This window comes from Saccopteryx bilineata, chromosome 2 (genome assembly GCF_036850765.1).
Source record: "Saccopteryx bilineata isolate mSacBil1 chromosome 2, mSacBil1_pri_phased_curated, whole genome shotgun sequence".
Classification (NCBI taxonomy): Eukaryota; Metazoa; Chordata; class Mammalia; order Chiroptera; family Emballonuridae; genus Saccopteryx; species Saccopteryx bilineata.
The window spans coordinates 375,823,086-375,840,434 of NC_089491.1; the positions used below are offsets into that span (position 1 = coordinate 375,823,086).

At 51.1% G+C, this 17,349-nt stretch overlaps 1 protein-coding gene across 2 annotated transcripts in view; it reads left to right on the top strand.

Annotated features, from left to right (window-relative positions):
- Nucleotides 1–16,615, top strand: part of PIP4K2B (phosphatidylinositol-5-phosphate 4-kinase type 2 beta) — a 31,479-nt gene extending 14,864 nt beyond the window's left edge. For both annotated transcript variants that reach the window (XM_066263773.1, XM_066263774.1), the window contains exons 3-10: nucleotides 1,621–1,717; nucleotides 4,084–4,236; nucleotides 5,052–5,198; nucleotides 6,609–6,647; nucleotides 7,168–7,281; nucleotides 11,189–11,447; nucleotides 11,931–12,034; nucleotides 12,655–16,615. In XM_066263773.1, coding sequence (XP_066119870.1) covers nucleotides 1,621–1,717; nucleotides 4,084–4,236; nucleotides 5,052–5,198; nucleotides 6,609–6,647; nucleotides 7,168–7,281; nucleotides 11,189–11,447; nucleotides 11,931–12,034; nucleotides 12,655–12,735 — 994 coding nt within the window. In that variant the 3' untranslated portion in view covers nucleotides 12,736–16,615. The remainder of the gene's footprint in view (nucleotides 1–1,620; nucleotides 1,718–4,083; nucleotides 4,237–5,051; nucleotides 5,199–6,608; nucleotides 6,648–7,167; nucleotides 7,282–11,188; nucleotides 11,448–11,930; nucleotides 12,035–12,654) is intronic.
- The last annotated feature ends 734 nt before the right edge of the window (nucleotides 16,616–17,349 follow it).

Genomic DNA, 17,349 nt, shown 5'->3' on the forward strand with positions numbered 1-17,349 from the left:
TTGGAAGCCACTGCTTTTGATTTTTTTGGACTCTGTCATCCTGGAGGAGTCAGAGGGACATAAATATTTCTGAAAAGGAGTTCCCAAGCAGGGTGACTGTTGTCAGTGTGGAAGATTTGGAGGAGGCATCTCTTCAAGGATTCTCTCCCCTCCCGGGAGCCTGTGGATCGACTGAGGCGTGGGCGGATGGAGGCTGGTGCCGGCAACAGGCTCCCTGAGAAGATTGGATCCCGGTCAACAGACTGAGGATCTCTGGGTTTTTTGGGGTTTTTTTTTTGTATTTTTCTGAAGCTGGAAACAGGGAGAGTCAGTCAGACTCCTGCATGCACCCGACTGGGATCCACCCAGCTCGCCCACCAGGGGGCGACGCTCTGCCCACCAGGGGGCGATGCTCTGCCCCTCCGGGGCGTCGCTCTTTTGCGACCAGAGCCACTCCAGCACCTGGGGCAGAGGCCAAGGAGCCATCCCCAGCGCCCGGGCCATCCTTGCTCCAATGGAGCCTTGGCTGCGGGAGGGGAAGAGAGAGACAGAGAGGAAGGAGAGGGAGAGGGGTAGAGAAGCAGATGGGTGCTTCTCCTGTGTGCCCTGGCCGGGAATCGAACCCAGGACCTCTGCACGCCAGGCCGACGCTCTACCACTGAGCCAACCGGCCAGGGCAGGATCTCTGTTTTTGAGTGCCCTCCTTCTCCATTCCAGTGGAAGCCAAGGGCAGGGCTCCCTGGATGTAGCCAAGATGTTCCGATAGGAATGTCCCCAGCAGGAAGGCCCCCTTGTAAAAGGCCCTCCCCTTTAGCCATCAGACTGACATTGACTTTACAACAGCTGAACTCACTGTGTTGTGTACTGCGTTGTGGAGCGGGGCCCACACTCAGTCTTACTTCCTGGAAGGTAAGGCTTTTTATCTTTAATGTCAATTTTGAAAAGATACCATACACTTAGAAAAAATACACAAGTCAAAAGTATACAGCTATATTAATTTTTTGAAGTGTGAACACAAGGGATGTAAAGTTGTTGTTTTTCTTTTATTTTGTATTTTTCCAAAGTTAGAAGCAGCGGAGAGGCAGATAGACAGACTCCCACATGCACCTGACTGGGATCCACCCAGCATGCCCACCAGGAGGCAGTGCTCGGCCCATCTGGGGTGCTGCTCCACTGCAGTCGGAGCCATTCTGGTGCCTGAGGCGGAGGCCATGGAGTCATCCTCAGCGCCCGGGCCAGCTTTGCTCCAATGGAGCCTTGGCTGCGGGAGGGGAAGAGAGAGACAGAGAGGAAGGAGACAGGGAGGGGTGGAGAAGCAGATGGGCGCTTCTCCTGTGTGCCCTGGCCGGGAATCGAACCTGGGACTTCCACATACCGGGCCAACGCTCTACCGCTGAGCCAACCAGCCAGGGCAGGGATGTAAAGTTTTTAAACTTGTACGTGCTCAGAATCACCTGGAGTGTTTGTTAGACATGAAGCTTTCTGGACTTACCTCCAGAGTTCTGAGTCCTAGAAACCTGCATTTCAAGCACTGCAGGTTGTAGATCCCAGAGATCTGTGGCCCGCACTTTGAGAGCTCTGATGTGAGAATTGTGATGAGCAAGAAGACATTCACAAAGACGTTTCTCTGCTTTTCCCTAGGGAGAACCTCCCCAGCCGCTTTAAGTTTAAGGAGTACTGCCCCATGGTGTTTCGAAATCTTCGGGAAAGGTTTGGGATTGACGATCAGGATTACCAGGTACGGGTGTCTTTGCAAAATTGGAGGGATTAGCAAGTGGAGGGGGTCAGGAAGTTACAGCTCAGGTAGAGGAAAAAGTGTCTGCTGTTCTTGCGCTGTGTCTTCCTGCTGTGTCTCCAGCCCAGGCAGCCTTCTCCTCTGTGCTGGTGGGCTCAGGGAGGGTGGGGCCTTGGATGTGCTTCTTAGGGTGCCTCACAGACTCAGGCTGCTCTCCTGGGGGCGGGGTAGCAACGTGGGGGGAGCTGCTTCCTCTTGGTCTGACATTCTTAGTCTAGGCTGAAGAACTCATCTCCTTAGTAGTTGGACTTAAAAGAGAGCAATTGTTGCCAGCAGGAGATAAGGCCTTTCAAAGCAGATAAAACAGATTAGACAAGGAAGGCTTCAAGGGTAGTGTAACTTCTTGCCAGGTACGAACACCACCTCTTAAACTTGTCCCCTGTCCTGATGTTGGGAGGAGGCTAGTCATGGCAGGGAAACTGCCCTCTTTGGGGGTGATAATGCCACAGAGGACTCTGTACTGTTGGGAGGAATCAGTCGCAATATCAGGGACATTATAGTCTGACTTATAGCTATGGTTTCTGTTATTTCTCCATCTAGCACCTTCCCAGGACCCTCTTCCCTTGGGACAGCCTGGTGGTGAAGGTGGGAGAAACTCCCACTCATTTAGTAAGAAATATAGCTGACTTTCAAATGTCTTGTGGTGAGAAAAGGAGTGTAGAGCCTAGTGAAATCTAAACTGGATGCCCCAGTCCTTTAAAACACGGTAATCCCTCCACCCCGCTCCCAGTGAGCCTCTCCCAGAGAAGTTTATGACAAGCCGGTGGGCGAGTCTCCCTCCCCTTTCTCCTCCACTGTGGAAGGCCTCCTCGGAGATGGTGTCCTGGAGAGGGGGGTGGGAGGTGTGAGTGTAGGCACTCGGATGACCAGGAATGTCTAAGCGGGACTGGGGGGTCTCCCACCCCTCTGATAGGACCAGATCCTAAATGAAATCATGACCTGATTGGAGCCCGAGACTTTCTGAAAACTTCTTAATTTAGAGAATCAGAAAATGCTGCCTGAAAATGAGGGAGGGATAAAACTAGACCTCCCACTGGACTTGAGGCCCCTAAAGCATCCTGGTAGAAGGAACAGCTGAGGACAGTGAGGCCCTCAGTCATGTAGCCTGCTCAGCCTTGTGGGCTGAGGATCCCCTGTTTGGGGGTTGCTCCTTTAGTTTAGATAGCCTCTTACTACTTCAGACTTCAGGTCCCCCGTGGAGGTGGTTCTCCCTTTTTCTGAGGAGGCATTAGGTGAAGGTAAAGAGTCAGGTGCTAGGTAAGAGATGAGGAAAGAGCTTAGAGAGGAGACATTGCTGTGAGCAGATAACCACGTGTTTTCGTGGGAGCAGGGACCCTCCCTGCCTTGCCTGCCAAAGGTCTTCTCCCGTAGTCTGCTTGGTGTACACATCCCTTTGGCTGAGTCAGACCTTCCCTACTGCTCCTCTTGCGGCTTCTGCTGCTCTCTGATCCTAATGGCAGTGGGGCCTCATGAGGAGCAGGGACAGAACCAGAAAAGCTCCCCAGAACTGTCTCATAGCCCTGCACAGAAAAGCAGGAGTTGGAGGTCAAGGGAGGGGTGTTGGGCAGAGAAGTGAGGACCAACTTCCTGCTTTGGGAGGGTTTCTAGCATCAGGGGGTGCATTCAAGGGTGTATGACTATATTTATTGTTTCTTCTTTTAAAGAATATTTTATTTATTGATTTGAGAGAGAGAGGGAGCGAGATCATAGTTGCTTCACTTTAGTTGTTCATGGAGTATTTCACATATGTGCCTTGGTGCCTTGACCCCAGGCAAGCCCAGGGTTTTCAGCTGGCAACCTCAGCACTCCAGGTTGATGCTTTATCCACTGCACCACTGCAGGTCAGGCCCATCATCTTTATGCTAGACTTCTTGAATTGTTTCCAAAGCTTTGTTTTGTCACCTCAAAAGGCTGGGAAAATCATCTCAGTCTCTTTGTGATCCAGGTGAGGAAACTCAGTAGTAGAGAAGTTAAATGTCTCACCAGGGGTCAAAGCGCATGTGAGTGGCAGAATTAGGACCCAGTTCCCTAACATCTGAGGTAGCTAGCTGTCTGGGCTCAGAATGAAAGGAAAATTCCATAGCAAATCCTCTTCCATCCCAGGCAAGGATTAGGAACAACACTTGTCTCTCTTTAAGGAAGACTTTTGGGAGAGATACGAACTTCCCATGAGAAAAGGGCTGGGGCAGGTCCCATCTTCTCAGTGCCATCGGCTGTAGAGCAATCTGGCTCATGAAAGAAGACTCAGAATAAAAGTCAAGAGGCCTGTTCCCTCCCAAGATCAGCCTGCTTTTGTCTTGGTCCATCAGAATTCAGTGACGCGCAGCGCTCCTATCAACAGCGACAGCCAGGGCCGATGTGGCACTCGTTTCCTCACCACCTATGACCGGCGCTTTGTCATAAAGACTGTGTCCAGTGAGGATGTGGCCGAGATGCACAACATCTTAAAGAAGTACCACCAGGTATGGTGAGTCCCGAGCCTGGGCAGCAGGGGGCAGGTGGGAAGGGGAGAAGTGAGCCCCAGGGGAGCCTCTTGGAGTGAGCTTGCCCCCAGTAATGGCAGGTGCCTGCGTGTAAGCAAGCTCTTGGCCCTCTCCAGTACCACGTTTCTGCGAGGAGAAGTGCCTATTTGAGAAAATTTTATAGGAAAAACGAAGGCATGTTACTGACTCAGCCCCAGTTGAGCAGCTGTTTCTTGCCAGCGTTGGGAAGTTTGCACACTCCGGCACCTGCCTTGTGTCTCTAAAAGGGGCCTATTGGCTCGCAGGGTTGCTTTCCTTCCCATTGCTCTGCCCCACTTGTCTGGAACCTGTCCAGAAGAAGAGTGGGGAGCTCAGTGGCATTGTCTGAGTGCTGCTGGCTTTGCCTGGGGACCTGAGAAGTGGTGAAAGGCACTCTGCTCTTTGGGGAATTACAGCAGAGGACCCTGGGGCACGTGGGGAGGAGCTCTAGGTAGGAGCCATTGTTTTCCCACCAGATCACAGGCCTGCCCCTGCAGCCGCTCCTGCCCTGTGGCTGTCTCACTCAGGCCACAAGGAGATGCAAGGTCTATATAAATTAGTGCCTGTCCTGTGGTGGGACCCCAGTCACATGAAGCCAGCCTCTTATCCTGTGATGCTAGTTGGGGGCAGTGGCTGTTGCCTGCTGCAAGTCTGAGGAACCCCTGACTTCACATAACTTTATTTAGGTCCCCAGGCAGGGAGCGTTTTAGCCTGAGGAGAGCCCCCTCCGTCTGGCACCTTCACGTGTTCCTTAGCCTTTCTCCCTTCCTTCCTAGTTCATAGTGGAGTGTCATGGCAACACCCTTTTGCCACAGTTCCTGGGCATGTACCGCCTGACTGTGGACGGTGTGGAGACCTACATGGTGGTCACCAGGAACGTGTTCAGCCATCGGCTCACTGTACACCGCAAGTATGACCTCAAGGTAAAGGGCTGTGTGTTTCCCAGCTCTGGCTGCTCTCTCCCCGAGACGTGCAAGGGCCACGGCTCCAGCGGTCACGTAGTGGGAAAGCCAGACATATGTTTGGCACAGACAGGTGACTCTGGAGTTGATAGACCTAATTCTTATGGGCCAAAGGCTGTTTGAAGTCCAGGTGACAGTGACGGTAGGTTATTTAAGCCCCCATTTATGTAACAATTGATGTTCTTTAACTTCTGTCAGCAGGATGTACTTAGTGAGGGCAGCAGTATGGGACAGGCTGTCCTGAGGCATGCACGCTGGCACCTGTCCAGGCCCCATGGACTGACAGACAGCACAAGTGCATTTCTAGACACTGAAAGAAAACACTTGTGCCTGTGGCCCACAGTGCTCTGTTGTTCACGTCCTGCCTTCATTCACCTCACACTCCCTGTCCCTCTCTGCTGTAGCTACACTGGGTTCCTGTCCACTCCCGTGGTGTTTGTGGTCTCTTCCTCCCTGACATGTCACATTGGCTGCCTGGAATACTTCTGCCCTTTTCTCGACCTCTACCTTCCCCACCTATTACTTCTTGCTTGCCCCCCTCCTTTTTTTGTATTTTTCTGAAGTGAGAAGCAGGGAGGCAGAGAAACAGACTCTCGCATGCGCCTGAACAGCATCCACCCGGCATGCTCACTAGGGGGCAATACTCTGCCCATCTGGGACATTGCTCCGTTGCAGCCGGAGCCATTCTAGCGCCTGAGGCGGAGGCCATGGAGCTGTCCTCAGTGTCCGGGCCAACTTTGCTCCAATGGAGCCTTGGCTGTGGGAGAGGAAGAGAGAGATAGAGAGAAAGGAGAGGGGGAAGGGTGGAGAAGCAGATGGACGCCTCTGCTGTGTGCCCTGGCCGGGAATTGAACCCAGGACTTCCACATGCTGGGCCGACGCTCTACTGCTGAGCCAACCAGCCAGGGCCCTGCTTACCCTTCTGAGCTCAGCTCAAATATCACTTGTTCCTGGAAGCAGGCCTTGACTACTGCCATTTCTCCAGTCCAGGCCTCTTCCCCTGTGCATAGTGCTCGCAGAGTGTCCTGTCTCCTCTCCTGCTGCTTAGCACCATTGTGATGAATGGGTTATTTAATAGTGTCACTGCTGCTTCATGCCTGTATCCTCTGTCAGAAGGAAGGTTCCCTAAGGGCAGGCACTGAGTTTCATGGTACAGCCCTGTTTCCTGAGCATGTGTCTTGTACGTAGTCAGAGCTCTGTAAACGGTCTGTCACAGAGGAAGTGAACAAGTTGCTGCCTCCTGGCCCCTCTAGGATTCTAACCAGCCTACTGCACTGCACTTGCTGCCTGTCCCCAAAGACTGGTGCATGTTTTCTCTCTCGGCGGAATTTGCCTCAGCTGGACTTCTCCTGATGGCTCTTATCCTTTCAGGGTTCTACTGTCGCCAGAGAAGCGAGTGACAAGGAGAAGGTATGCTGGGACCAGTGCTCATCAAGTGTGGAGTGGGTTGCTTGGAAGGCTGAACACCTGTCTGCCATCCTGTCCCTTCCTTTGTCACAGCCCTTAGTCCACTGCCCAGACGTACAGTCTGTCAGTACTCTCTGTCACTAAGCACCTACCTACCTAGCCTCGGCCTCAGCCTTGGCCCCCAGACTTTTGCCTCTGCCCTTGTTCGGTTCTTCAGAGTCCTGGAGGACTGGCAGTACCCATGGTGTAGTCCCAGTGGAGTCAGCGAGGGGCTGCCTGAGCCCCGAGCTAGTCTGGGCTGAGCAGGAAGGCAGGCTTTGGTCAATCCTCATTGTCCAGCATATGCCGCGTTTGCCATCGCTGCCTGCCCGAAGCCTGGGACAGCCTCCTGTGCGGAGCTGTTGCTTTGGCAGGTGGACCGTCTGCTCTGCAGACCCTTCCCCTTTCTGTGCCACTGCCCCAGCAGGGATCCTGGGGGTGAACGAACCCGGCTGCCCCGCTAACACTGCTGTTGATCTCCCAGGCCAAGGACCTGCCAACATTCAAAGACAATGACTTCCTCAACGAAGGGCAGAAGCTGCACGTGGGAGAGGAGAGTAAAAAGAACTTCCTGGAGAAACTGAAACGGGACGTGGAGGTACTTATTAACCTCCTTTCCACCTTCGTTGAGCAGGCCCTCTCTTGTCCCCAGGGCAGAAGCCTCTAAAAAAAAAAAATTGAGGCCCTGCCTGGTTGGGTCAGTAGATAGAGTGTTGGTCTGGTGTGCAGAAGTCCCAGGTTCGAGCCTTGGTCAGGGCACACATGAAAAGCAACCATCTGCTTCTCTTCCCCTTCTCTTTCTCTCTTCCTTTCCTGCAGTCAGTTGCTCAGTTGGTCTGGGCGTTGGTCCTGGGTGCTGAGGATAACTCAGCTGTTCTGAGCATTGGCCCCAGGCGCTGGGGATAGCTTGATTAATTTGAGCATCAGCCCCAGATATGGCTCACCAGGTGGATACCAATCATGGCACATGAGGGAGTCTTTCCATCTCTCCTCTCACTTAAAAAAAAAGAAAGAAAATTTGAATTCACTGCTTTCCAAGAGTGTAGACAAAAGGAAGGGCGGCGATGCTTTGTGCAGTGTTGGTAGTTGTTTGCACCTAAAGCTAGTATATATAAATGAACATTCCACTTGGGGGGCAGAATTCATGCCAGTTGAACCTTCCTAACTTAGTTCGGAATGCTTTCCCTTGTCTATTTCAATGTGTTTTTTACTCCCCTTCAAACTTCTTTTCTGATGGTTCCCAAGTGGAGGGGGCATCGGCCATTAGAGCGACAGGAAACCAGCCAGTAAGATCCACCAACCCTGCCTTTTACTGGCTCTGATTTTCTACTTACCTGGTAACGTTCCGAATGGAGTGGGACTTTCTGTGCAGAAGCTGTGAGGAGGACAGGTGTTAAATAGTGAATGTGGCATCCGGACCACCACTGTCTCCTTCTGTTTAAATAAATTCGGGAGCCTGCTCATCAAAACTAAACCTTATAATATTTTATTATGGTAAATTACGTATAACATAAAATTTACCATCTTAACCATTTTTTTTGAACTTTTTTTTTTTTTCAGTGAGAAAGAGAAGTAGACAGGAAGGGAGAGAGATGAGAAGCATCAGCTTATAGTTACGTCACTTTAGTTTTCATTGATTGCTTCTCATATATGCCTTGATGGGGGTCTCCAGTTGAGCCAGTGACCCCTAGCTCAAGCCAGAGACCGTCGGCTCAAGCCAGCAACGATAGGATCATATCAATGATTCCATATTCCAGCTGGTGACCCTGCGCTGAAGCTGGTGAGCTCGTGCTCAAGCCTGTGACCTCAGGGTTTTGAACTTGGGTTCTCAGCATCCCAGGTCAAAGCTCTATCCACTGCACTACCACCAGTCAAGCTGTTTTAAAATGTTTTAAAAATAATTAAAAATAATTTTTTTATTATTTATTAATTATAGAGAGGAAGGGGGAGAGGGAGCGAGAAAGAGAAACATTGATTTGTTGTTCCATCCATTAGTGCACCCACTGGTTGATTCCTGTATGTGTCCCAAGTGGGGATTGAACCTACAACCTTGTTGCATTGGGACGACCCTCCAACCAACTGAGCCACCAGGCAGGGCTCATCTTATCCTTTTTTTTTTTTTTTTTTTTACAGGGACAGAGAGAGAGAGTCAAGAGAGGGATAGATAAGATGAGAAGCATCAATCATCAGTTTTTCATTGCGACACCTTGGTTGTTCATTGGTTGCTTTCTCATATGTGCCTAGACTGTGGGCTACAGCAGACCGAGTAACCCCTTGCTCAAGCCAGTGACCTTGGGTCCAAGCTGGTAAGCTTTGCTCAAACCAGCCCACGCTCAAGCTGGCGACCTTGGGGTCTCGAACCTGGGTCCTCAGCATCCCAGTCCGATGCTCTATCCACTGCGCCACCGCCTGGTCAGGCTCATCTTATCTTTTTCAAGTGTATGTTTCAGTGCCATTAAGTACATTCACATCGTCCAGCCATCACTACCATCTACCTCCAGAACTTTTTCTTCTTCCCAAACTAAAAGTCTAGACCCATTAAGCATTAATTCCCCCTTTCCCCTCCTCCCTAGGCCCTGGCAATTACCTTTCTGTCTTTCTGAAATTGACTGCCCTAGGGACCTCATATGAGTGGAATCATATAGTATTTGTTCTTTATGTGTGGCTTATTTCACTTACCATAATGTCTTGAGGGCTCATCCATCTGGTAGCATGTGTCCGAATGGCCTTCCTTTTTAAGGCTGATACTCCCTGTGTGTGTTGGCAGCACAGTGTGTTCTGTTTACCTGTGCATCCACCAATGAGCGTTTGGTGTATTAGGTAAGGTTCTCCAGAGAAACAGAATCAATACGGAACAGGTAGGTGGATAGATAAATTGATTGATAGATGGATAGGTATTTATTATAAGGAATTGGCCCACATGATTTTGGCGGCTGACAAGTCTCAACATCTACAGCTGGCAGGCCAGAGACCCAGGAGAGCTGATAGTGTTAGTCTGGAGGCCAGCAGCTCGACCCAGGAAGAGTGGCTATTTCAGCCTGCCTCCGAAGAGAGGAAAAAATTGATGTTCAGGCTCAGAGGAAGTTCCCTTTTACTCTCGTGGGAAAGTCAGGCTCTTGATTCTGTTCAGGCCTTCAATTGATTAGATACTCCCCCCCCCCCACATTAGGGAGGACAGTCTGCTTTACTCACTGTACCGATTCAAATGTTAATTAATCCATAAGCACCATCACACACTCAGAATAATATTTGATCAAATGTCTGGACACCTCTGGCCCAGTCAGGTTGACACGTGATATTAACCATCACACTTGAGTTGCTTCATTGTGAATAATGCTGCTGTGACCATGGATTTTACAAACTTCTTTTTTTCTGGGAAGCTTTTCCTTAAGCATTCCCTACCATGTTTGTGCCTTTATTCTGATGTTCAGTGAGTCTTTCTCCTCCCTTACCTCTTTCTCCCTACTCTGCTTCTAAGAAGAACTTCTAAGGCAGTTTACACAATTCATTTGTTTTTGCTTGCATGTTGTTTTATAAATGTTCTCAGGTGGGCCCTGGCCGGTTGGCTCAGCAGTAGAGCGTCGGCCTGGTGTGCGGGGGACCCGGGTTCAATTCCCGGCCAGGGCACATAGGAGAAGTGCCCATTTGCTTCTCCACCCCCCCTCCTTCCTCTCTGTCTCTCTCTTCCCCTCCCGCAGCCAAGGCTCCATTGGAGCAAAGATGGCCCGGGCGCTGGGGATGGCTCCTTGGCCTCTGCCCCAGGCGCTAGAGTGGCTCTGGTCGCGGCAGAGCATCGCCCCCTGGTGGGCAGAGCATAGCCCCTAGTGGGCATGCCGGGTGGATCCCGGAAGGGCGCATGCGGGAGTCTGTCTGACTGTCTCTCCCCGTTTCCAGCTTCCGGAAAAAAAGAAAAAACAAAAAACCTTAAAATAAGATATGTGCAGTGTGCATAGGGATTTGCTCATAGTTTTTTTATAGTCTGGCCCTCCAACGATCTGAGGGAAAGTGAACTGGCCCCCTGTGTAAAAAGTTTGGGGACCCCTGTGTTATAGTATTTAATAATAATTTAGAAAATCCTAGTCCCAGCCCACTAAATTGGATTGAGGACTCGTAATGGATGGAGGCCCAAGATTTAGGACGCTGCTGTGCTGGATCCAGCTTCGCAGCGTCTCGCGGAGTGTGGCATTCCGTTGTCTGACTACACACTTGCCGTGGCCTCTCGGTCCGGGACCGCATGGCTGTTCCCGCTCCTGCAGTGCTTGTTCTACCTTTCCTCCCGCAGCCTCTTCCTGCCTCCCTCCCTCCCCTGCATTCCTCCGCTCAGTCCTAATGCCTCACTGAGGGCTGGCTCTTCGAGGGCTCATGAGACTCTGACGTCTTATTCTCTGTGTGTTTCAGAATTGGAGAATTGAGTTGAAAGGATGGCCTTTCCTCCCCTCTCTGGATGCACTGAGATGTCCTGTATGACCTCTTCCTTACATCTCTTCTCCCCGTACCTCCCCCAGTTTCTGGCTCAGCTGAAGATCATGGACTACAGTCTGCTGGTGGGCATCCACGACGTGGACCGGGCTGAGCAGGAGGAGATGGAGGTGGAGGAGCGGGCGGAGGACGAGGAGTATGAGAACGACGGAGTGGGCAGCAGCCTGCTCTGCTCCTATGGCACCCCCCCGGACAGCCCCGGCAACCTGCTCAGCTTTCCTCGGTTCTTCGGTCCCGGGGAGTTCGATCCCTCTGTTGATGTTTATGCCATGAAAAGCCATGAAAGTAAGTAGGAGCCTGTGCCTGCCCTGCCCATCTCTGGCCCCGCCCTCCCCGCCCCAGGCCCGTTGTTTGCATGCCCCTGTGGGTATCTGGGCCTCCCCTTTATTCATTGCTGCCTTTGGTCTCTTTCTACCTCCAGGCTCCCTCCCAAACAGAGTTATCACCAGTAACTGTCTGGGCCCTGGGGTCCTTTTTGTTAGGCCTTTCTCCCCCTTTCTGCTTGTCCTGGATGTCAGAGTCCTGATTCTCTGGTTTATGGAGTGGACAAACCTTGATACCCTCATACCCACCTCACAGGGAGCTGGCAGGACCAAGTAAGATAAGAGCTCTGACAGCTTCTGTGAAGGACTCCATTAGTCATTTTCTCCCCTCAGATCCAAAATGATAGGGCTCGATCCGGATCTCCTATCTGAAAGGTTGTGGACCCAGCTACTTTCTGCTCCTGTCCCTGCCACCTCCCCTCCCCACTGCCTGCTTCCCCTCCAGGTGCCCCCAAGAAGGAGGTCTACTTCATGGCCATCATTGATATCCTCACACCGTATGACACTAAGAAGAAGGCTGCACATGCTGCCAAGACAGTGAAGCACGGGGTGAGTTCTCCCCGTCTCCCGCGGGGCCGAGCGGGCGAGCCCTCAGACTCAGGCCTCTTGCTGTAGGGGACACGCTCCTTCCCACTCTCCCCGGGCAGGAAGCAGGAAGAGCAGCCTGCCTGCCGCCTGGTGTTTTCTCTCTGCCATCTATATTCCACCCCGGTAATATGCCCAACTTGCTTTTCCCTTGTTCTCTAGCCCTCAAGACTCCAAGCCCTCTGGCGCCTTTCCCTGGGGCTGCTGGGCCTGCGGTAATCTTGCTGACCGCCAGTAATAGCTTTGTTTACGTGCCCACACCACTCCCCCCGAGGCCCATTTCCCTGTGGACTTCAAGTTCAGTCGCTCCAAAAGACAGCTCCCACAGAGATCCAGAGTCTCTCTACTACTTCCCCACCACTTGTCTCTATTTTAGTGGGTGCAGCCCTGGTTATGAATCAGAGGAGGGGGCCAGGAAATCTCAAGACATAGCCACCAATTCTCAAAGTGGCCTGCCTGGTCTGAGGGGTCGTTTTCAGCTCTGGTGCTGATCCAGAGGCTCCTGAAGGCCCAGGCCCCTCCCAGGTGCAGCCTGCTGGTGGGGGCCGAGGAGCGAGACCTGACTTGGCTTCTGTATATTACAGGCGGGGGCTGAGATCTCGACTGTGAACCCTGAGCAATACTCCAAACGCTTCAACGAGTTCATGTCCAACATCCTGACGTAGTGACCTTCTGCCTTCAGCCAGAGCCAGAGAAGGAGATATGGGGTTGGGATTGGAAGGGGGAGAGGGTGTATTGGAGCTAGATGGGAAGGGTGGGAGCAGAGTAGGGGGCTGGGGAGGGCTTTAGCAGTGAGATTGCAGCCTGTGACACTGAAAGAGCTTCTAGGGAGGCGGGGATGTGCTGTGTGTGCAGGAGCTCAAAGGATGTAGCCTCATCTCCTGCTTACCTTTGTTTTTGTTGTTTTTCCCATTTGACCCAGGTTAAAAAGGGGTTTCCATTTTGTTACCTTGTAGCCTTTTAAAATACCTTGGGGCTAGATGGGACTGGGTTTATTTGGGTTTTTCCGAAATGTTGTTGCTCCAGGTTTGCTCTTTCTAATGATGTATGTCATCACCCTGTCCACTTCCCTATCCCTGCCCTGAGCTCCTTCAATGACAGAGGCGCCCTATAGACCAGCCAAGGGTCCTCTCGGAGCCAAGCGCTCTGATGCCCGAGGAGAGGAGGTCAGACAACTCATCCCTGCTGGGTTAACGTTTTAATTTTATGAAGTATTGTGCACAACTTCTTTTACCTTTCCTCTCTGGCTCCAAGTGATTCCTTCATCTAAATGCTGTCCTGAAGGAACTCTCCAGTTCAACAGCCATCACCTTGGATCAGAATCAAAGATCTCAGAGGGCAGCGAGTTCATCCTCATGGGATGGTGAGGAGTGGGGGCCGCTGCTGGGCTCTCGGACAGCTGGTTCTCAGAGAACCCCACGATCATCACTTGAGCCCCTGGGCTCTCTTGGCCCCTGGAGTTCAGATGTCTTCTCTAGAAAGCCTGCCTCCCACTTGGTCAAGAGGAACTAGAAAGGACCGTTGTGCTTAAACGGTTATTTCCCGTTGGAGAAATCACAGAAACTGATGAGTATCAAATGAGGGCTAGTGCTCTCTACTTCCTTCCTTCTGATCTTTTCCAAGGCACCCTCACCTGTGGTGAGCTTTTAGCTGGGGCAGATCGCTGGGCTACCATGGTAATGTGACTCCCTGTGCCTGTGGTTTGTCACCCGGACATTATGGCCAGCAGGGAGTGATGCCGCCGGCCTTGGAGTGTGGTGTCCAAGTCTGAGGTTGTTTCTGGATCACTTGAGGATATGGCCCAGGAAATCCAGTTTGGAGGCTTGAGGTGGGAGTGGACCTGGCCCCAGCCTCAGAGCTGTTTTTCCTTGATGCTCCCTTCTAGACTTTTAGCAGACCTACCACCCATAGGCTTCCTCGGGAGTGGCCCTCTGCAGCTTCCTTCAGAATCGCCTCTCACTTCTGAGCCTTGCCATCCGGGCCTCAGAGTGGAGCTGTGTCACCCTGTGATGACATCAGAGCAGTCTGGTCTGGCTAGGAGAGAAAACAGCCCTGCGTGGGGAAGGTACATTCCTGTATATTCCCAACCCCTCACCAGGAACTGGGGATTTAGGATGAGATATGGTAAAACATGTAGATAACTGCACAGATGTGAAGAAAGTTTGTGGAAGCATTTTGAATGACTGGATTGGTTTCCTGTGGCTCCCTCCGAACCTGGCTGAGCTCAGCTTCTGGAGTGGGAACCAGCACAGTGTCTGTGCCCTTCTTACAGCATTTAGGTCAGGAAGGAATGAAGACAGCATTCTTGGACTCCTGTGGGGCTGCTGGGACCCTTCTGGAAGAGGCAGATGGGTCAGACTGCCCTGGCCCAGGAAAGGGCCATAGATAGCTCTGAATATCAGCAGTAGGACCATGAGGTGACTTGGAGAAGGACTTGAAACCAAGTGGCTCATGGAGAAAACAAAATTGACTTAGGAAGGGATTATATAGGAATAATGTTTGGACTTGATTTCCCCACCTTCTAATCAAGAATGAAAATTTGGATCTGCTCATAGGCCCAGTATCTCCAAAGGTTGGCAGGCTGTGCTCTGGAGGCTTCCATGGCCTCGGCCTCCCACTGCTTCCTGCTCTTGGTCTGCTGATCATGTTGCCATATGTGTATGAAATGTGTAACACAACCCTATCAGTTAAAGAGGAGCTACCAGGTATCTAACTTCTTTAACATTGAGTTTTTGTGGTTTTTTGTTTTTTTGTATATTGTTTACATTTTGAGAGGTAGCATCCAGTTTCAAATGCTCTTTTGTGTTTCTGCCAGTGTTGATTGGGTCAGAACATTTGAGCTGTGGTTTGGTGAATTTTAGATTTTTTTAGAAAGGTCATTCTCTGTGCTATTTTCAAAACCTTGGGTTTGGTCCTCTACTTCCTTTGGCATTCAGATGTTTAAAAGCTATTTATCCTGGTTTATACAAGTTTTCTTTCTCTTCTTTTTATAATGATGAAGATATATTTGGTTTGCAGTCTGAATGTAGAGAAAGTGAACTGATCTCCAAACTTTTGTCTGCCTGCCCCACTTGACCCCCAAATCTCACCATTATGTTTCGGAACAGTAGAAGGCATGTGGGGGAAGTAACTACTCTCAACTTCACTCTTTGGAGCCATGAAATCACAACCTTAGGGCATCCTAGAATAATTTTGGGTCTCCCAAGAACAAAGGTGTAAGAATAGGTCATGGCTGACTGGGTGAGGTCTGGAGAGGGAGAGGGGTGGGATTCGTCCCCTCGTCCATCCATCTACCACCTAACCAGTCACAGCTTCTCCCCTCCTGCCCGTCTTGAATGTCTACAGCTAAGACACTGGTCTCCCAGGCTTCCCAGCCAGAGCAAGGGGTTGTCTGAAAACTGCAGAGACCACTCGATGAAGGCCTCTGGCCTGTTGCTGTTCCTGAACCACTGAGTCTTACTGTCCCAGTGCAAGCTCCTTCCTGTGCCCCACAGTGGGGGCAGGGGACAGGGCTGGGAAGCCAGCGTTCTGGGAGCACAGACTGAGGCAGTACTCCGTCTCTTTATCTTGCTCAGGGGTTACTGGACCGTGGCAGGTGCCACAAGTCACCCCATAGCTATTCTCAGTGGCACTCCCTAAATTCCCACCAGAGGCAGCTCTTCCTGCTCCACTTGTTTCTTGCCTGCGTGTTAGGCCTTAGGCAGGTCCCCTGGTAGTACTCAGGGCTTAGGTGACAGCCTCCTGCCCTAGTGACTTTCCCTCTCCAGTCTGCCAGGTCTGCCCTGGGGAGGTGGACCAAAAACCCAGGACTTTTCTCAGTAGCCAGTCCCACCCCCCAGTCATCTTTTTACCAGTTCAACTTGGGAGAGAAAAAACGTCAGCACTCCCCAGCGTTTCAGTTACTCAAGTCTGAGGGGCAGGAAGTGTTTAAACCCTTAGCTCTGGCCTTAGACCTGTGGCACCTCCTTCTGGTAGAAGTATGTGGAGGGAGAGTCCACTCTGAGCACAGGAATCAAAGGGAAAACATTCAAATAAATGCCCCCAAACGTACCAGCCACTAGCAGGGGGCAACGACATGGCCCTAGCCTTCCTCTGAGACGTGCCAGTATGAAGAGTACCCTCACAGGGACGAGGAGACAGCATTCCTGTGGTGTGCGGAGGTCCTTGGAGGCTGGAGAAGAACCTGCCAGAGGAGCCCCTTGCCTTTGCGCAGAGCCGTTTTGTGAAGAAGTAGGAACTAATAACATTTGGGGAAGGCCCGGCGCTGCTCAGCACACCCAGGCATCAGGTCAGATCATTGTAATAAAAAAAATGTGAATTAAGTACAGATTGTTTTGGGGGGAGCAGGATAAACTATCACCCCACCGTATGTGTGTGACTTCTCCATTTCCCACTGCAATTTCCATTTTTTTAAATAGGAATTTTCAGTCCCCTGTGCTTGTCTAATGTCTGCTCGGAACAGTTCGAGACCCTGTTACTGTTTTAAAATGCATGCGTGTTAAAATCTCCAACCCGAGGAAAATAAAATTCAGAAAGCTTTGTGTACACATCTGTTATGTGTGAGTCCTTTGGAAATTAACGTTTCGTATACTCTTTTCAAAATTAGAAAGTTTTGGTCCCAGTGTCCGAAGCTGCTTGGGCTAAATGTATGGCTGAAGTTTGGAGAAAAACTAGACTCTCGCCACACATTCAGATGTGGTTGATGAGCATGGCTAAGGGCAGGGCACTGGAGCTGGTCTGTCAGCCATCGCTGAGGAGGGACATTGGCCAGGGGCACACACACCTGCTCTCCCTGACTTGGAACCAGTCACCTCACCGTCCCTCAGGTTCTCAGTGTAGACTGTCAGAAGCACCTGGGAATCAGACTGTAAACTGTCTGCCAGGTCCCTGGGCAGAGCTGAGTCAGAAACTGTTAACAAGCCTTCCCAGTGATCCTGCTGGAGGCTAACATTTGGGAACCACTATGGCATACAAACATCTCACTTGGTTATTAGGGCATCTACTACAGGTTGCAGAGCAGAAGCATTTGGGGAACTTTTAGAAAAGACAGTGCTCAGGCCCTTTTAAAAGGCCAATTAAATAAGTATCTTGAGGGATGAGGTCAACGTATCTGTTTTAGAAGTTCCCCAGGTGACTAATGTGCAGCCAAGGTTAAGAAACACTAATCCACAGGAAAGTACTGTGGGTACTTGGCCAAATTTCTTCCTGAAACAATGAAAGATTTAAGGGTTTTCTAAGAGAGTTGAGTGAAAAGGATTCCAGGCTTTGAAGTCAACAAA